At 35.6% G+C, this 22,014-nt stretch overlaps 1 protein-coding gene across 1 annotated transcript; it reads left to right on the top strand.

Annotated features, from left to right (window-relative positions):
* The first annotated feature begins 2,651 nt into the window (after nt 1–2,651).
* Nucleotides 2,652–20,988, top strand: LOC128986762 (uncharacterized). Its single transcript, XM_054407277.1, has 4 exons — nt 2,652–2,738; nt 12,852–13,775; nt 18,480–18,622; nt 19,987–20,988. The coding sequence occupies exons 1-4, from the start codon at nt 2,730–2,732 to the stop codon at nt 20,129–20,131; spliced, it is 1,221 nt and encodes a 406-aa protein (XP_054263252.1). The 5' UTR covers nt 2,652–2,729; the 3' UTR covers nt 20,132–20,988.
* The last annotated feature ends 1,026 nt before the right edge of the window (nt 20,989–22,014 follow it).

Here is a 22,014-nt window from a genome sequence, read left to right as displayed (position 1 = left end):
TTACAATAACTTCACACTTTCTGTGACAAGATCCAGGTAAATTATCTTTGCTTTCATCTATAATGGTGGATTTACAACTGCACATTTGCTTAATAAGTGGAGATTTGAGAAGAATTGCGTAAATAAGTGTAATTTTAGTGCACCGGTATGACAGGCTGGGAGAAAGCCTAAGGTCGAATACTGGTCCGGCAACATGTAGAGAGGGTCTTGGGTGTTATTTTGATGACCGTAGCTTCTACTGACCTCTCGTACTTTCTCTGCTAACCTTGCACGTTGTACAATGAGCGAAACTCACTCCATTTGTTTACGGTTTCTCGAAATCCGTTTGTGGACACGATTTGTTGGTGTTATTGGGTGACCGAGCAGAAAATGCTCTCCTTAACCATTGGCAGAGAAAGAATAAACGAATGATGCTTTTCATACAGTTAAATGACAAAGCGGGCTTTCTTGTACTGATTATAGCACGCAAAGTAACTAATTACTGCATTTACTTACTTTTGCGGCACTCATTTTACTTTGTCGCACTCATTTTACTTTGCCGCATTCCAGTATTCCAACCAAGCCCCACAAAACAGTGTGTTTTAATAATGCACTTAAAATACGTGTACGCTTAAAAATAAGTTGGCAACACAAGATACCATGACTAGTATCGTAGTCACTATAGTGGTGCAGCGTTTCACAGCCTTTGACTATTGATACAGTCTGTTGTTTCGTGTTAACATTCTATTTTCGTTCAATGCTAAGATTTACTTTAACCTAAAACGTGTGGTTTAGTTTTTGAAAGACTAATTAAATATTTACTTAGTAACTGTAGGAAAAAACATTTTTACTAGTTTAGTTGCAAGCACGAACCGGACGTCTGAAAGTTGGTCGTCCACGATGACAGACAGATAATCAGCTGTGAAACTGACACAGATCAGCTGTTCACCCGTCATTGTGACGTCATTTGCACTTATTCAGCATATTATTTGAAATGTGCTCAGGGATATTATAAATCTAATCCAAAACTTTTGAAGCAATAGTTGCTCTATCCACGATATCAGTTTATCCTTTAGTTTAGTCCTTGGAACCTAGATGTTCTAACACGTAAAACAATTAAAAACTACAAAGAAAATTTCTTACCTCACAGTATACTAGATATTTAGATGAAAATCACCCTCGTATTTGAAAAACTATTTTGACATGGTAAATAATTCTTCAGTGGCTGTTTGAAATTAACAAAATGAACATTGCTCTTATGGCGCACAAATCCATGACGGCGGTTTGCTTCCATGGACTCCCTTGGAGAACAATTCAAAACTAGGCCTACAAAGAACATTTCTAATCTCACAGTATACTAGTCATTTATTATAATCACTTTGGTGTTTGAAAAATACTTTTGGACGATAAATAACTCTTCAGCAGCTGTTTGAAGTTATCCAAGATATAGCCGCTAGCCTCCAAGAACTCTTAATATTTTTGTAAAGGTATACAAGAATAATTGGGAGGTAAATTACTAAATTAACTCTCGGAGAAGAACATGAAGGAATAGGTCATTTTTCAACACAGATAATAAGCAACGTTTTAAAATGTTTCTTCTGTTAAGTCCAACAATCGGACCATTTTGGCCCACTATTGGGCGTTCTTTTAAAAATAATGTATCGTTTCTTATCTAGGAACACGGGCGTTTAGAAAACCGAAAGCCTCACAACTGTCCACTGCATATTTGAATGAAATGTCTTGATGTGATACTGCCCGGAAAAGTATTAGTTTTTCAATTAACCCTCTCTTAAGGGTACGAAACCTTAAGATAGGGTTGTATAATCACAAAATATTGAGTATTCGTCAGCTGTTTTATTTGTTTTGGTTTATAATTGTTTGTTTACTTTTTCTCTGAGGTAAATATTTTGTTCTCATCACGAATATTTGAACATAAAATATTCGTGGTTCTTATCATAGACTCTCTGCAATTAAAATGCTGGGTGTTTCAAAATAAAAGAGAAAATTTTAACATTAAAACATTAAAACTCGCCTACTAATCAAAAGGTCGCCGGTTCGATCCTGAGAAAAGTCAGTAGCTTTTTGATGGTTCGAAACTGGACCCAGCTGTTCCTGATCATTGGGCTTTAAATAAATGATCCTGGCTAATGAAACAGCTGATCTTAGTCAGTAACAAAACTACACAGATCATCTCACACCATTCTACACTCATCCTTCACTCATATTTGGGTTAAAATACGCACTAGTGGCGTCCCCATCTTAATGATTGATAATTGATGTCAAATCTGCTCTTTCATTTTGAAACATGTACCCTGTATGATAAACTGTATTCGTTATAAATCTTCCACACAGCAAATGCATAAACAAAGGAATCTTAATTGTGATCGATTTCGATAGAGTTTTGATTCTATGGTGGGTGTGTAACTGTTTTTTTTGTTTTTTTTTTTACTGTAGATTTCATGAACCATATTATTCTTTTTTGTATTCTCAACCCGTTGCGAATCACAGGCAGAGCAACTACTATATTTAAAAAAAACTTGAAGTACATTGAATGCAACTGATACACGTGCTCTAAAGTAAGCACAACAATATGACAATCCATCAAACAGCTGTTATCCAAGTAAAAGAGAAAGGCCGGTGATAGAGCAATGGTCCAGCCGTCAGTTGTGTGCCACCGCCTTCTTGAGTCAACACCTCCATCCGTCGCCACCGCCTTCTAGATCTCGTCACCGGGCTTGGATAACCTGACAATGAACCTGGTCAGTAATTAACCATTTCTGAAAATAAAACTAAAAAGTCCTGAAATTTGTAGATGTTTTATCATTGTGTTTAAAATTACAAAGAATCTTATAGTGACTAGTGCAGAGAAACGAGGAAAACTGTGATTTAATTGTAAATAGTTCATTTAGAAAATAGTGAGAAAGTTAAACAAATCAGATTTTTAAAGAAGAATTATAAAAAATTTAACCAACCCATGATTCTTGCATGAATTATAAAACTTACCTGAAGATTTAAAAAGGTAAAACAAAAAATGTTTATAAATACAAACACAACTTTGAATAGCGTAACATTTAATTACACATATCGCGATTTTACTATGTGACTTAATGGTAATTATTAATTAAATAATACTTAAGTGTATAGACATATATATTTGTAAATTGTTCACCTGATAAGATAATTATATGGCTACTTAAATTATAATAATAGGTTAAAGCAATAATATACTTTATAACTGATTTATCATTCTATTTTTATTATGATTTTGAAAATTTTAAACATATGTGAAACCCAAGTTTTACCAACACGCAGAAACATATAAAAAAGTCAACTAAAGCTTACAGTAACATTAAACACATTGACACACGTGGTGAAAGGTTATAACAGAATATGGATACAAATTTTACAGTAGTAGTAGTATGTAAACATAACAATTAGAAACCCACAGATAAGTGTAAAGATGACATAGAGCTGTAACAATATGGGTCATCTCTATCTATCTAGGCAAACATTAATTCATAATGCCTTATTAAAACATAGAACATTTAGCATATAAGTTCATTAACTAATTTCGGTCCCATATATATCATCTAAACATTTATGTACTGTAGGCCTACTTTTACAATTGTTTTCTCGGTTAAATCCTCTTTTCAGCTGTCCTCCTTGACCGATTTTGACGATTGATGTGTCATTTTAAAGTTTTTGATCTATGCACTTGTAAATGGTAATATCCTTAAGGGCTTTGCCTACTCACGTTTTATTTATTCCTAGAGTATATTTTCTAAGATCATGTCATGCAACGGTTTAGATGTGAACTATAATTTAACACCGTAAACACGTCATGATAAATTTAAAAGGGCTACTTTTATTTATATCAATTATTTAAGATGGGGACGCCACTAGGTGCGTATTTTAACCCAAATATGAATGAAGGATGAGTGGCACGATCTTGTAGTCTTTAGAGACTAAGGCCGACATATTCCTTAGACTAGACACAACTGTTAATTAATAGCCTAGACAGCTAATGACAACTAAGTGACCTACAGTTTATAGTGGAATCCGAACCACATTTTTGACTTGTAATTAACGAATTGGTCTAATTGAGTAGTCGTAGTACTCACTAGTGTGGACGTTAATCCACACCAGGGAGGATCGCATCCTCAGTGCATATCTAAAAATATCCACAATTCGGTTTAGCCTGATTGAGGTAGGTACGTAAATCACAGATACACAAACAACAAATTTTAAACATCTTAAATTAGTAGTTTTATTAGTCCAATAATAGTCTTAAAAACGTTCGTCCTACTTTTATTTTCTCATAAGGATTTTTTTCTTGAATGTTACATTTTGTTTTACCTACGAGCAATAGGTAAATACTACGAGGTAATCTTTGAAAGGTAAAAGGGAAATACAATATTTGTTATGCCTCGGAGACGAGTTTGAAACCTTATTAAAAAGCGTAATTTACTCACGCGCCCTCTCGTTTTATTTAAATATTTATTTAGATTCGCCCTAAAAGTCTATATTGCGTAAAACAACTTTCACACTGTCCAATGACCACTTTTTGCAGCAACTATTGTTTTTTTCGTAACTTTCTGCATAATTTAAGCATAACATTGCGTCGGAACATGTGGACCGAGTTGCCTCTTCATCTGTTTGGATGATAGGGAAAGTCATTTGGAGGAACGGGAACAAGAAGATCCGGCAGGGACCTACTACTCATGCTAGGAACAGGTTTAGCCCACGAGAAGAAATTGGAGTTATGATTGTGCTAAATGAGTGTCTATACTCTGTAGGTTGAGTATAGTCTGTATGATGGAACCTGTCTCCTGGCCGGGTCTATCTTACCACTTGTCAATGGTTTAGGGCTCAGGAAAATCCCAGGTATACGGATAGTCAGGAGACAGGTTCCATCATACAGACTATAGAGGGCCATGGTCACTTATACAAGCAGCAAAATCCCCGTTAAGAATATTTTGGTTTATAATTTCAAAAGTGGACATGGACCAAGATGTATAGAGTAAAAGAGGTGGGCCAATAATGGACTGATGTTTAAAAGCAAAATGACTTAAAGAATTAAAGAGGTTTGGTTAAAAAGTTGTTAATATTATTATCACCAACAAAAAAGCACAAAATTACGAAAGTTTTTGTAAGATTTGTGGTTTTATAAGTCACAAAATACGTTGTTGGTATTCAAAAGACCAAGATAATTATACATCTCGATATCCCAAAATGTTGTAAAACACCCTGATACATTGGTAATAATAATTTCACTACCTGATAATATAACAGATAGATCGTCTAACACAATGATATCATGATACTTTGGTGTACACAAGGTCCAACATTCATGATATTCCATTTTCGATAAGTAATCAATTTCCATATTTCATGACAGACTCATTGTCAGGGACATTCAGTCCAATAATTACCCGATAGTTTTTGATAGTTACACCTTATGTAAGTTTTTGTCAGCTTGTTTGGCATGTTCAGGGGGTCTTCTATCTTCATATGACAAACCCATGGTTATGCTTACAATATCTGTTCTTCAATTTGGATATCAATGCAAATAAGGTTATTTCAAAAGCGTAACCTGTTTACAAACGAGCAATAAAACTTTAAACCTACTTAATTACATGCGTTTCACTCAACTTGTGCACTCAGGGTAAATTAGAACAGAGAAAAGCAATGCGGATTACGTCTTAACTTCCTCAACGTTTTTCACTTCCGGCACGAATAAAATAACTGTATCGTGCAAACAACCGTCATACATTCCACTATCGTTTCATCAGCTGGCGTTGCACGTAGAGCGGAGCGAACGAGAGAAACTGTAGATAACAATGCAGGTCTTATCACGACTAATCCTTATCAGCACGCGCGCTCACCGCGCCACTGCAGCAGTGATATCATCGCCAGGGTTTAATTACAGCAATGACAGTTCGGGGAAACTGTAGGTGTAAATGAGAAGAAAACTATCTGGCGCAGATTTTATCGTTGGGGGTTTCCAACTAATTCAAGGTTAACTATCCGCAAAATAAATTCTTTGTAAGTTAACATGTGAAATGGTTATACAAACATTCAAAAACGTTTTCTCAACTTGATTCGCATGTTCGTTTAAACTAAAATACTGGTTTAAATGCGATCTAAAAATCCAAAGTATTTTTAAAGCTACGTTAAGCTTTACAACGAATCGGTATCTTGAATTTATGACTTCTTCGTCAGGTTGGTACACTACACACTTAAATCATGACAATAAGTCATCATTATGTTTTAGGTAGCATAGATTATATATAAAAGCGGTGATTATATAGTATGCATACGGTTTTCATAATCAGCCTATAATGATTTCTATTATATTTGCATACACAATACACAGCTATTAAAAAATTACTTACTTTTAAATCATTTGATTACTTTACAGTTTTGTGTGCGCTGGGAAAACATTTGATTTTCGATGAGATTAACACATTTGTTATTCTTTAGTGAACATCATTTTTTGTCTTGAGTTCTTTATTTGCAACTGTTTGAAATATTAAAACAACTTTAGTGAAAGTAAACTGATTTAGTTTGCTTGTTTATGGGTGTATTTTTTCATATTTAGTCAATCTACTCAACACCAAGCTATCAACATTTTACTGAATTAACTCCCTTTGTAGCAGCAAACCTAAGTACTTATATAAAATGTTATTTAAACAGGGAATAAATGTGACATGTTAACGAAATATCTTTAAGAAAACCCAACCAGGGTGGATATTTGCAGTCTAGTTGCGCGGTTTGTTGCTGCAGGGATGTTTTATTTTTATTATCGAATCTGATTTTATTTTAGCCATCGCAGACACTAAGATTATCTTTATACAAAAAATCTTATTTCCTGTGATGTTTGCTTGATGGAAAGCTAGACAGACAGTAAATTATAATTTTTAAGTAGGCCTAGTGTTAAAACTATAATTAGAAATAATTGCTCACCTAATTGGATATAATTTAAACAATTAACTATCTCGGGCACGAAGGTTTGTACAAATCACCTTATTTCATTTGGTGTTTGCTTGATGGAATGCTATACGGACAGTAAATTATCATTTATAGTTGTATGATAACTATAATTCGAAATAATGGTTCACCTGATTGGATGTAATTGAACAATTTGAGATTAAACAGTAGCTTGTTACTACAACTTTTTTTGCGCTCGACTTTTGGTATGTAGCAGCTTTTGCTGTACAAGGCCCAACTTTCCCGCACGGGTTGTTGGAGGCTCGAGTCACGTACGAAGTAGGTTTACTACCACTTTCACACGTGGGCCCTTGTCACTGTTGAAACTACCTGTCATCTCTGGACCAAGCTGGGTGACGAAACTAACCTTAAATTACATGATTTGCTAAAACTTGAAGAATATAAGACAAATACAAAATTATATTACGCTAGGAAATTTAAAATGTTCTACGTTCGCTGCATGTTTTTGGAAGATAGATTTGTTAACTGAATGTAATGTTGATGCGTTAAGGTTTAATTAAGTGCAGTTGGCAAGTTACTATCAAAATGTATAGTCCTTTCACAACATTAATAGTCTAAGACCAGTAGCATAAAACTAGGCCTGACCTGGGCAAAATTAATAACAAATCAAAACCAACTGGAATGTGTTAGGTATGCATCCCTTAACATTTTGTGAAATTTCCCAACTTTTCCCACCGAAGCAAAATCCACCATCTTGGGAAATGGCGGACAATCTATAGAACACTGCAAGGTTCCACTTAAAAACTTATTGTTCCCAAACCATTTCATCTAGAACACTCTAATTAGTCTTAGCTTCTTCGCCATAATATTATCTACAAGAAAATACCATATTAAATATTAGTAATATGATTTTAATAGGGAAAAAGCAACATAAATTTTAAAATATGTAAAAAAATTTAGACATATTCTCACTTTTTCGGGTTTTCACCATTATTATTGAGGAAATGCAGATTTTACCTTTAAGCAGACATGTAGGGCTTTAAATTCCGCTTCATTTCTATATATAATATAACAATTTTTGAGCAATATTGACGTAAACGGCGAGTGTCAAAGTACACTCCCATGTAACGCACCTGTGGAAACAAAATGTGTATAGTGTGGTTGTATGGTTGTATAAAGTGGCAGAATATTATAGCCTAGCCTATAAGACGTTTTGAGGAGAAGTTGAAGTTCCTCAACTACTGTTTTGCTAATGTATATGTTGCTGATTGACATTTTAGCAAACCTCAGCTGTTGAACTATTAAGGGGAGGGGATAGATTTTTCCCCTAAACCCACGTACAATTTGTGTACATATAGCACAGCAAAAAGAGTTTACATGCATTTTAACGGATAGTGTTTTTGACCCCTGAGGATGTGAAAACTAAAAAAGTACATCGCTCCTGGGTCTAGGTCGTACCATGAGACCTACGGCTAGAACAATTAAACTTGGCCTGGAAAGGTTCGAAAATTAACCTCACCAAAGAAGACTGAAAATGTTGCTAAAACTGAAGATTACATTTTAAATTTGCAGTCTATATTGTAATATGCCTGGCAAAACATTTTAAAAGAGGCTAACAACACTTAGATATTTTTTTAAAACCTAATCTCAAGTTAATCTGTGCTTGAAAAGCTACACTATTAAAGTTAAGAATAAGCCTCAATCAGTCAATATTCACAAACTTTGGGCCTATAATTTCCGCTACACATATTAGTTATGTTTAAAACGAGTCTGCAATGTAGAAGTGTTTTCAAATCTTCGTTATCAAAAACATTTACATGATTGATTTTGATAACGAAGAATATAAGACATTTAATTTATTTTTATCATTCTGTCCTAGCAAAACGGGTGTGCCGATGGAGACCAGGTCAAGTCCCTTCAAACGCACGCACCCCCACAGGTCTCCATCGGCACTCCCGTTTTGCTAACACTTACAAGCCGAGGTTATTTTCGACGGAAAACATTGAGCCCTTTCTTTTTAATTAATCGTAACTAATTAATAGCTAGTAGTTAGTACACTTACACGGTTACACCTTAGAATACAAATTACTCGTCTCTTCTTTCCAGCTGTCAAAAAGTCCTACATTTGATCTTTATCTTCAATTCCTCTCTTGAAGAATATCCATTCGTCTTCCTGACTGCTACAGAATGCGGTAGCAAACGTTTCTCCAAAAGTATTACTGTATTGGCAATTCTCCAGGAATCTTCCTGGCATCTCCAGAACCTTCCTGACCGGTCGTCAGGACTGGTTGTTATAGAGCAATTACAATTGGCAACTTGTACATTAGAAATCACGGCGTTGCCTTTCGTGGATTCTTGTCTAGTCAGAAACCGAGCGGGATTTCCGTTTTCCGCGGCCAATCGTGTTTATACTACAGCGGAACCATGTACCTCGTGGTTCGGATCCTATAAAAAAAGTTATTCTTGAAGAATGCTGGCTTTACATTCAACTGAAGGATCAGCTGTTTGCTGCTCACATTTTACACTTTACCGCTAGCTATTCGTATACTATCCAAACAACAAGGAACCCATTTTTTGAGGTAATAAAGGTTACAAAGGTAAACATGTATGAAATTTACGTTTTGTAAACTATTATCGCAGTTACGAAAATAGTTCATTAAACGGGCTAAAATGTTTCATCGGCCCTGCACTCCATTTTACGATTTCATTGAATAAACTAGATATATCATAGTCGAAAACAGCCACTCTTTTATTCGAGCGATGAAATTCACTGTTATTTTTTGCACATAATAAAGTAAAGTGACAAGGAAATATGTTACGTGTAATTTTTTTTATCCAGATTCGATGTTTACACAATAACAATGGACTAGAGAAGCGGAACTAGAATCACACGACCGTTGTAGTTTCCGGCAAACGCTAAATACGGTCTTACATCGCCACATAGTTTTGTGTTTGAATATATTATCAACACAAACAAATAAATAATGTAAAAGTGATGAATAGGTATAAAATAAACGGTGTCAGCAATCTAACACATACTTTCTCCCATAAGCTTGTCTACCACCTTTATGGTGGTGGGAGTAACTATGATAATTTTGTAGGAACAAAATCACAAAAGTTGCAATAACTTTTTAACCTAATTGTTACAGTAATGTGGGGTTGCATTATTTTGTTTAAAATTACAAGGACAATAACACATTAATTTTGATCAAAACCGGGGTTATTCCAAAATCCGATTTTCTTTGTAATTTTATGGGATTTCTATGGGAAAATAACATAGGTTACAATAACTTTTGAGCCATAATTTTTACGGAAATGGGATTTGTACCATTTTGTTCAGAATCTAAAGGACTATAACCTACTAAATCTTTCTTTTAAATCGTTCGGGCTATTTTCGAGAAAGTCTGATTTTTCCGTTATTTTATGGGTTTGTACGGGAGAATCCCCATTAAAAAAATCTAAATTAAAAAAAAAATTATAAAACTTCTGAAGATACCATGGATTAGTACCTACATACCAAATGTCATCAAAATCGGACTACAGGTGTTGTCTGTAGCTCTATACACATCGACTCATGCAGACACACACACAGACATCACTTCGAAAACCACTTTTTTGGGTTCAGGGGGGGGCCAACATAGATCCATTCAAAACTCAAATTCGACAATTTTGACGAAAACGATACTTTCTCCTTTTAATAGGGGGAGAAAGTAAAAATGAATGACAATATATATTCGATCTCTTTGGTTTGTTTGTAATATTTATAAACCTGTCCACGGTTTGGCTACTTTTTGGATGAACACATTCTCAAATATTGTGATTCGTGATCCTGAATCCAAACTTTACACTTTTACAATCTATTGGTGTTTATTTAATTTGACGCCAGACATTACTATACAAGTTTTCAATTTTCCACAATTTAGCATCGTAGGCCACGGCCCATGTTACGCCTTGGTAACCGTGGAAGGACCTATCGGAATTGCACCACAATTGCCCAATATGGCATGCTCACATCCATGCCATGAAGTGTTATAATGCTTCATTGTGTTTTTCTTCACCTCCATTGTCACCCGTTTAACCGGTTTAAATATGACTTGGCGTAGTTATGCACGAGTGGGTCCACGGTTGGACAATGCACACGTCCTTTAGGACGTGTAAGGTAAGGTATTAGGTGTAGGTAAGGTATTACCTTACCTTACCTTACCCCCTTGGCCATTGAAACCTCAGAAGGTTTTTGGCCTCGCCAACGATGCTTCTCCACTCTTCTCTATTTTAGGGAGTGTGTACTAGTGGAAATGTAAGACAGGAGGAACATATAAATCAAATCTACCGAATGTTTTGGCTAGCAATGCTGTGATTAAATTATAGAATAATTTTAGTTTGGAAGGAGATTGTATCCCACACAGGGAAGATCCTTCTCGATTAAGATCTCTATCTTTTTTATACTTTATAGGTGATCATACAGCTCAACGAGAGCTCTTAACTACTTAGAAAATAACAATGCTACTATCACATGTCTAAAAACCAATTAAGATGGGTTGGGTATGATTTGCAAGATTTGACCAAGACCTTCCAAAAGAGGAAGTCCTTCTGTGTCTGTGATTGTGTAATTTATAACACGATGATTTCATTAGGTTCCTCGGCAACTCTATTGGTTGTGTTGTATCTTCATTGACATGCAATAGCTAAATTAACAGCTGTGTCTAAGGAATATGTCGGCCTTAGTCACTAACAAGACTACACTCATCTCCAATCATACTTGGCTTAAAATACCTACTTTGTATGGTCGCCATTTCATTGGCAAAGTATCAAAGTATATTTTTCTAGTGACATCAGTAAATATCAAGCGATCTCGTTGGCATGGAAAGGCTCATCTAGGCATTAATTGACTTCAGAATAGCAAACGATTTCATCGGGTAGGAAGATGCATGTACGCATAAAAATGTAATTGAGGAGGGAGACACTTATTTGGGCATCACGTAACATAATTGGTTATCAAGAGGCTACTCTGGGTATCAAGTCACTTCATTATCCTACCGCTGTGGTCGCTAGGAGCATCACTTTCTCTGATTTGCGCGATTTTCCGCCCAGTGGCCACAAGCGCACGCGATCTGTCTAGTTTCCGCTGTTTCCGCCGGATGACGTATCTACTCGCTGCGGAAAACTCAACATGTATTATGCGTAAATCACAAATATGGTGTTACAAATCATTATTGCATATTTAATTCATAGGTGTGCTCAAATAAGGACTGCTTCAACGAAACATCATCCACAGCCGTGGAAAAATATACGAAGCTGTTGTAAACGTGTTAGTATTGACTAGATATACACTATATTGACTATATATACACAGTGTATATATAGTCAATGGTATTAGTGGACTCTGAAAATAAGGTTTAAGCTGAGCTGGAAAGTATGTATTCCAAAAAGTGGCCAACTTAGGTTAAAAGTTGTAACCAGACCACTACATTCTGCCGTAGTAGCCTAGTAGATACTTTACGCCAGAATTTAAGATAATACTTTATGACTACAACCATTAATCATACATAATCAACGCTACAACACCCTAAATACAATCAATGTACAAAAGTGTGGATATAATGTAAACAAATTCACTAAGTCCATGCGTTTTAAACACCACCGGGGGTTTTCAAAATTGAATTAATATTACGATCATGTTTAATGAAGATTTATTTATTTGGCACAACATGTTATAGTGAATGCTTTTAATTTAAGGAAACCTTATTAACTTTGCTTATTGATATATACTTCTGAACTTAATTGGGATTTTTTCGAACTTTTAAAGTTACTAAGCCAACTTTGTACTGTATGTGCTTGAATTTACAAAATTAAAATATTATCCAGTGATAACGATTTCAAACTTTTTACAGTATCACTAATAAGGTTTGTTTTCGTTTCAGATCCAGTCAATACTCTTGACCTCAGTGATCACTTTCTGTTCCGCACAAGTTTTCCCCTTCTCGAACCTGCGAGCATTCTTTGACCCCAAGAAGCAAGGGAGAGACGGTGGTGTTTCCGGTTCCGGTACAAACGTAAGCCGTCCCCATCGACAAGCAGATGGCCATGACCATCTACCGTCACTGGCGGAGTTCGACTCTCCGGACATCTTCACGATAAACAGGGAGATAGAGGAGAGCAGAGTAGCTGTGAAGAGACATCCGACAGATAGTCCTTCCGGGAGGAAAGGAAATGGAAGGCACAGAATAAACACTCACCTGGACATGAGAAATCCTGATAGTGACGGATCTATATTCATTACACCGAAGCCAAACCACAAAACAGAATATGCAACAACGGGAGAAGAATATCCACAGAAATCAAACCGAGGCAGAATTAGGAAGCCACAAATCCAAGCAGAACCTGACGTCGAACAATCCCAATATGAAGTACAGTCGGAGAAAACGTCGGATGATTTCCAATTTGGAAACTCAAACCCTTCGAACCCCTTCACGTCAGAAGGCAGGTATATAGAGAGTGTCCCGCAATTGGCAGTACCAATTGAGGACAATTTGGAAAAACTGAAAGAAAACGATGGTCTAGTTGATTATCTGGTGCCTCCGAAACTACCGTCGGTTTACGAGAAAGCTCTGAAGCTTTCGAAAACTAGGAAACCCCATAGGCCGTCCAAATTGAAATCTCCGGTTCCCACTGACTTCTCCAAGAAGGAAGGCCGCTACAGGCCTAAGAAGCACAGAGACTCGGGTGCGCCGCCGCCTGATAGGACGACGAAGAGGCACGTGATGAGACGACGACCTCACCAGAGGAAACCGTCCAGGAAACCTCCTGCGGAATTGGCAGCTGCGGCAGCGCAAATGGACGAACAGGTAGGCGTATTTGACAACTAGCCTACAAGCAGATTTATATATGTTAGAGTGTACAACGTAGGGGCTGCTAATGTTCATCAGAATACCGCCAGCCCATCAGTAGTAAAGTGACGTCAATAGTGGCATTTCTGGCTATATTTTTGTCGTTGATTAAACATATTCCTTAACAGATTTGATCTTACCTATGGATAGGTTGAAGAAAGGTTAAGAATATGTTTCTGGTCGGTTTTTGTAATGAGTATTTTGATGTTTGCTATTTTTTTAGTGCTATTTCACCAATTTCAAAGCATCATGACTAGATAAAACGATATACACTTAACATAACCTGAAATTTATTCGTGTCCCAAATTTACTAGCCCACTAGGTACCATCCTGCTATGTTCATTGTTCACTGCAACCGTAGTTGATTGTTTATTTAAAGCAAGGATGTGTGGGGTATATTTATAGAAAGTGAATAAAAATGTTTATCATGGCAAGTACATGTATTTATGGTTTATTAACGATATAGATTTGCAATGATTATTTGAATGATTCAAAAGATGTGCATCTATAAATGAAATTAGAGTTTTGTTTGTACATTGCTCAGAATTATATATTTTTTGGTTATTTTTTTATATTTTATACAAGTCTTATCTCAATTTCTATCCATTGCGCATTTTGCGCGGCCTTCTCCTGAAAAACGAGAGTACCTATCAAGATTCAAATCATTTTAATGTATTCACGGGATTGGCGAGAGTGTCTTTGGCCCTTAAAATATGGCCTCACTACTTTGTAAATCAAATGACGGACTTTCATAAAAACCCAATTTTGTGCTTTTTTCCCCCAGTTTCCTAAGTTTATTACATGTTTATTATTATTTACATGTTTATGTTATTACATGTTTATTATTATTTAATACATGTTCCTATGTTTATTACATACGTCATCTATGAAATAACGTACAGCTGTTAGTTTGGATCAAGGTTATTTTTTCTAGCTGTCACTGATATGTTTACATTATGTTGTTTACAAATACCACAACCATTTCCGTCTGAAAGAAAATCCAAACCAAGTGAGATTAAAAAGTTTTTCCTTACATAACGGGGCAATTATTTAATCGCATGTGCATGTGTAACCGTAAATGAAATTAAATACATGTAACTAGGCATCATCCAGGTCAGGAACCGGAGATTCGTTGTGTACCTATCAAATTGTTCTTGAGTTTTGATAACCGGGAAAAAGACCTTGAATCAGTGTGTGGTTTAGGGCTGGGAAACTTGCACTTTTTAGATTTTTAGAGATTTTAATCATTGTCGCCAATAGCTTACAAAAATTAGGTTTCCACTATATTTTTTTGACAGCGCTTACTAATTTTATGTGTACTTTGCTATGGTTAAACCGTAGCAAATTCCTGGCTTAATTAAATTCTGTGTTTTTTTTGTGTATGTCTGTTGGTGACGCATTAATTTCTTTATTTCTCAGTGTTTCACGAACAAGACAAGAGCACATTTTTGTTAATGAAAATGTAAACCATAATAAAGTGTTCAATGGCGAGGTTGATGTAGTATTTTAAACCAGTGACTTCAACTGACTACAAACACTATCCCCGTGCGTAGAACGGGCACACAACTAGTAATAATATTTTTGCAAATTTAGGTTTATTTCAACTGTTATCAGACACTGATAAAAAAGCCAGCTTGGATGAAACCTGCATCTACTTGACGCAACAGTATCCAAGCAACAGTTTTCACTTATCAAACATGTAAACGTTTATTGGTCTTGATCTTATTGATCAAGTCAGGGAATACTGTAATTTTATTATGTACTAGCTGTGTGCCCGTTCTACGCACGGGGATCTTATCACAGTCGCAGTTAAAACCTTCTTATATAAAGCACAGCAGTTGGTTTGCATACTTTCAGATATGCTGACAAAACTATTCCTTCGCAAATACAGTATCTGACAGTTTCAAGCCAAAACTAATGCTTCGCAATTAAATGTCACCCGGATCTTGTTGGTCCACATGTTATATCCAATGATTAAACTAAATAAACGCTATCAGCATTCTGACACATACTTTCTCCCATAAGTTTGTCAACAACCTTTATCATGTGTAAGCTGTGAGAGTAAATATACGGAAATGGGATTTGTAAAATTTTGTTCAAAATTTAAAGGACTATAACATAATGGTTAAAAGTATTTAAGGTACTACCTCAACCTCTTAATTTAACACTTTATTCGGGTTGACATTTTCATTATCAATGCGCTCTTGTCCTTTCCGTGAAACATTGAGAAACAAGGACATTAATGCGTTACCATCATACATACACACAAAAATACCGAACTTAATTAGGGAATCTGCTACGCTTTAAGCATAAAAAGGTAGGCCTACATATAAAATTAGTACTTGAAATCTTTGTTAATGCCATAAAATTTGATCATAACAATTTATATTTGCTTGGACCGGAGATGACTCGAAATTCTATCGAAATGCTATCTGAATCGGTTTGCTAAATGAAATGAAGTACAGTAGGCCTACTATAGACGATTTAGATTGGTAATTTGTAATAAAAATTACCAAAATAGGCCACGAACTATTGATACATAAACAACGTTCACAAACAACGTAAACAACGTTCTCTTGGTTTTGGATTTTCTCGTAAAAAGTTATCGGCAATCAAAGTTATTTCCCATTAATTGCTTTATTTGTACACAACTCTTAATGTAAACTTATCGGTGTCAGTTTGAAAAAAAACCTTATACAACATAACTTTCTGTTATTTAATAGATTACGTATTCTCTAAACAATGGTTGCTGGTATATATATTAACATTATAAGGAAATGTGACAAAAATCACACAACGTTGGGTTTTTGGACGTTTATAATTTTATTTCTTAAGTACCTAGGTAGGCCGTGTATTCTATGGAAAAGTACTGGCATCAAGGATCGTTGTCGAAAGGGTTGTTATAAATGATTGGGTAAGCATACGTACCACACGTACCCAAGAGAAGGGCTATGGGCCTATTGGCTGTATGGTCCAGCGATTGCATCACACGGTGAGTAGGAACTATTGACTTTATATAGTCAATGGTAAGAACAGAAAGTGACACATTGGAAAATCGAGTTCAGCATCATCCGTAAACCTCTGTTACAATCACCCACTGCAGTTGTAATTTTTTGCTTTACACTTTACACAACCACCATTGAAGAGCCGTCAATGAGTGGAACATTGTTTCTAAGCTATTGGCGACGGTCATTAGTAAATTTAAGTTTCCCAGCCGTATACAACACTGATTCAATCTTGATTCAATGTCTTCTTTCTGGTTATCAAAACTCCAAAACAATTTTATACACATATTTCTGGTTCCTGGCCTGGATGATGCCTAGTTATTTAATTTACGGTTACACTATATTATTCCACTTGCGATTAATTAAATCCTTTATGTAATAAAAACGTTTATAATCTCACTTGGATGGGATTTGCCTTCAAAACGTGATCGGAAATGGTTGTGGTGTTTGTAAACAACATTTGTAAACATTTCAGTGACAGCTAGAAAAAATAATCTTGATCCGAACAGCTGTTCGTTGTTTCATAGATGATTATGTGATACAAATTGGAAGAAAACTTGACAAAAATCGCACAAAACTGCATTTTTGAACGGCCGTAATTTTAATTACAAAGTAGTGAGACCATATTTTAATGGCTAAAGACACTCTCGCCAATCCAGTGAATACATTAAAATGACTTGGGTCTTGATAGGTACTCTCGTTTTCCTGGAGAAGATTGCGTAAAATGCCATCTTGAGTGTGTCAGACAGACAGACAGACAGACAGAAATTTAGATGAGACTTGTTTCGGCTTCTTTAATGTATAAAACGTAAAAATAACCTAAAAATGTATGATTCTGAGCAATGTACAGACAAAACTCTAATTTTATCTATATAGATGTTTTTGTCTTGGTTTGTCAAATGAATACTGTGACCGTGACTGAGTAACATCCTATTCGGTCTTTGCAACATTTTCTGTGAGCAATTATTTCATAAACTAGTGGCTTGTAGGGACAACAGCCCCTAATATATATATTCTAGTAATTATTTTGTACAAATTATTAGTCTCATGGGTTTGATTATCGTTTAACATATTTGTATATTATAATTTGTATAATAGTTATTACATACCTGCATAATTCATTTTGATGTCTGCTCTGTTAAAAATAAAAATTACAAAGGACTTTTCATGCGGTGTGTTTATAATATAAACTTTCTAATGATAACACAACTAAGGACAATTTTTAATAATAATCTTCATGACTTTCCCCAAAATTTCATGCCCAGACCTTTAAAATGAGACCTCTCCCAGCTTTCTACGGCCTCCCGTTCGCTCACAATTTCATTGTAAAATTTTGGGCTTACGGAATTAGATATATAGATTGGAGGTAAACACAGCTATTTTTCTTATTTATTTGTAAAATAAAACCCAGCTAGCAATATTTTCGGTGGTTGGTGTCCGTAGTAGCAGAGACTAATATTTAAGTTCTGAAGGGGTGTTTTAACTCCAAATTATTGAAAAATTGAATAGGTAACTTTATTTATACCAATTGAAAGATAATTTTCAAAGCTTTCATTGTGTTAGACGAATAAACTTTACATCACAAAAGGATATTTTGTTTAAGTCCTGATATTTATATTTTATGAATTTATTTTTTATACTGCTATGTTGGTTCCAGATCACCTCAGAGACGGGATTCACCGGGTTGGGAGCTCATGGAGCCCATGGTGCTGGTAGTCATGGCAACGAGAGGGTGGAGTTTCAGATGCATGGTCAGAAGGGACCAAACTCGTACAAGTTCGGGTACGACACAGGGAAAGGGTAAGAGAAAACAACCTACAACTTAATAACTCAGTTTATCCACTTCTATAGGAATTTTTTGTTCCAGGATGCAAGACTCTAGTCTGGGATTGTATTTCACATTACTTCAGAGTTCAGGCTAGGCCTACAGGTTGCGGCATTATCATTTAGATAAAATCCATTGGTGATTGTTAGGGTTTTACCGAAGACCTCAGGGACTGAAGTCCCGTGCTCAACCACTACACCAAACTCACTCCCCATCGTAACTTAATTGTTATTTTTCCCACCTATGTATTGATTGGTAGGATTTGAACCCAGGACCTCAGGGACCAAAGTCCCTACCATTAGACCAATCTCGCCGCCATCGTAACATTACTCCAACCTATAGGCTTCTATTATATTTATTTTTATTATGATTTATGCATCCTGATAAATCCTACTACCAATAATAATACAAAATAATTTCAACAGATATTTCTTCTATACATTTCCCTGATGAGCAAGCTGGTATAGTGGTTAGAGCTAGAGCGCGGGACTTCGGTCCCTGGGGTCCCAGGTTCAAATCCCGCCAAATCGCCAATGGATTTGATCTAAGTGATAATGCCGCAACCCCTAGGTCAAGCCTGAAGTAATGTGAAATATAATTCCGGGCTCGTGCCTAGCGACCCAGGACAACCACAAAAATACATACCCTAACTGATGTTTACCTACTGATGTTTTTGGTTGAACAAACTAGCAGCTAACAATCTTCTGTAACACTTGAATTTCTCTTATTAGCGAATTTTTTTTTTAATATTAATATTTTAAAAGTTACAGTTTGTATCCACAGAGAAGTAAGGTACACAGTAGACATTCAATGGTGCACTTAAGTGGTGTCTAGCACAAGTTGCTGGTGTCTAGGGCAAAGTCCAACACCGCCCCCCTTGCCCTCATGCACTACAACACTCGTGGAGAAGGAAGACCCTGTGACCTGTGCGAGTGCCATACAATTTTCCTCACAGTGCTCATGACAGTCGCTCAGGGGCTCAGGCTATCTTCCTTGCTCGTCACAATTATATTTTCCACATAACATACTAGAGCTGAAAGTGCACGGTTTCCCATAAGCAAGTCTCCTATGTAACTTACTTCTCTGTGGGTACCTACAATCTATGAAAAATAATAAGCAGCCCCAAGTATCCATATAAATAAATAAATAACAATATATGCGTCACAAACTTAATGCCCTGTGTTAACTCAAGGCTACCGTGCATATTGTACTTGCAGCTCTTTGATTACCTATTTTAATCTATTTTGACCTCTTTTATTTTCTTCGATCTGTTAAAACTTTGACCTTCATTACTCGATCTATTTTACTCTGTGACTCATACAGCTTCTTATTCTTCCAGACACAACCGACAGTTCCGGTTTGAAGAGAAGGACAACCATGGGCGAGTAAAGGGACACTACGGCTACTACGACAAGGAGGGCAAACTACAGATCGTCAACTACGAGGCAGACCCCCACTCTGGGTTTAAGGCTGAGTCTGTGTAGACGGTTTGCTATTGCTGAAGGAGTAATATTTGGGAATTGCTCATCCTTCTTGAACACTATGGTTGGACACATATATTATTTCAAGCCATCATGCGCTTCAATACTGGTTTGAATTTACATTCAGTAAAGTTTGACCATATTAATAAAATATAATTATAAAAAAATAAATTGTATAAAAGAAACTTTCTTTAAGTCAAAATTCATAGCAAACAAAGAAATTATAATGCAATAACTAATTGCCCATAAAGCATCTTATAGACTTGCCAAAATGAAAATCATGTTTTACAATATTATTTAAATACAAATCATCTTCAAAATAAAGAATAACTACAATAGTGTAATGTTTTCAAACTAAAACTGATTAAATAGTGTGCTTTTCATTATATTGGCAGAACCATGAAGACAACAATTTTGTGTTTGTAAAACAAATTTGTCTTCTTTTAGGCACAGAATTTTTACATGTGAAACTAACCACCATAAGTATTTAAAACATGTAAATAGAGTTAATGTTGATATATTTGGTCTTTGACTGAGCTGTCTAGTGTAAGAACGTTAAATATTTGTCCTCAGATTAATTTGTGGTCAACAAAATGTGATAATGACCAAAGGAGGGCCAAGTGCAATATTAGTGTAAAACATCATCTTGTCTCTCAGTATGATTTTCAAAACAATGTTTATACTTTAGAGTATAGAAACTGTTGTAACAAAGCAAAGTAAAGGGATGAAAAATTTCAATAAAATTAATTGCTTTAGAACTATGATTATTATAACAATAATCAGTGATGTTTCGTACACAATGTTGACAATGTTGTTATATGTTTAAGTGTAATACAAATTGTGTTTATTTGTTGTGTAATGTTCTATGCTAAGTGTAATTCTAAGTTTTGTATTTTGTAAATATTTATGATAAATTATTTATATGGTAGTCGATTGTTGTGCAATAAAATTACAAGTTGACACAGTTGTTTTGTTTATTTATTAACTAGTGTACATGTTGCTCGAATTCGAGCAATTGCAAGTATTACAGGAGTTATTTAAAAACGAATAACAGTCATATTTACAATGAGTTTAAAATAGTCGACCCAAAGATTACCGGTGTGTAACTCAGATCATGTTTATCTTCGTTATTGATAAACCTAAAGCATTCCGGCCGGTTTTCTCTTTCTCAAAATGCCTCGCTGTACAGGCAACACATGTCATTGATAGAGGGCCAATTGAGAACGAAAAGTCGTTTTGGGGTAGTGTTAGGGCGCATTTGTAACCTAATAGTTGAGATTGTCCAGGGTCAGGTGCCGACTGTGATGAGTTAAGCCTATATTACGTGCCACTGTTCTGTAGCTGCGGTCGTTATCACGATTACGCCTCCTGTCTGTGTTTCGTTGTCGACGCGTCGGAGGCATTTAAAAGAAAAAAACAACAAATAAACAAATTATAGCTACACAAAACAACGTTAAATGCACAAATTTAAGTTACAATCATGCTTACACGATCCGTCTTGGGGGTTATGTTTACACAAACTCAAATAGTAAATAAATGTACTCAATGCGTTTCATTGAATTGAAAAATAAATAACAGCAATTAAATTATACAGCTGATCAAAATGTAAACAATTAAGTTCTCCATAAGGATAACACGGAAACTTTCAAAGCCACTGGGGCAGAGCCCAAGGGACTTTTTCAAAAATGTAAGGCCAGTTTGCAAATCTACGCGACACGCTCTTTCCAATGAGACGTCAATGGATAAAATCGGTTAAGAAATGGCGGAGGAGTTCAACCGACAAAGTTTCATGTAGCATATTAATTATATAGATGTCACTTGATTTAGCAACTCCAGTGTGCTGATAAGCCTTTTTCACTCTTGTTTCTCTCAATAAAGCTCCTCAT

The sequence above is a fragment of the Macrosteles quadrilineatus genome, unplaced genomic scaffold (assembly GCF_028750875.1).
Source record: "Macrosteles quadrilineatus isolate MER2022 unplaced genomic scaffold, UCM_ALF_1.0 Scaffold_2__2_contigs__length_208266976, whole genome shotgun sequence".
Lineage (NCBI taxonomy): Eukaryota > Metazoa > Arthropoda > Insecta > Hemiptera > Cicadellidae > Macrosteles > Macrosteles quadrilineatus.
The sequence above is the reverse complement of the archived record's forward strand: the minus strand, read 5'-3'. Positions and strand labels throughout refer to the sequence as shown.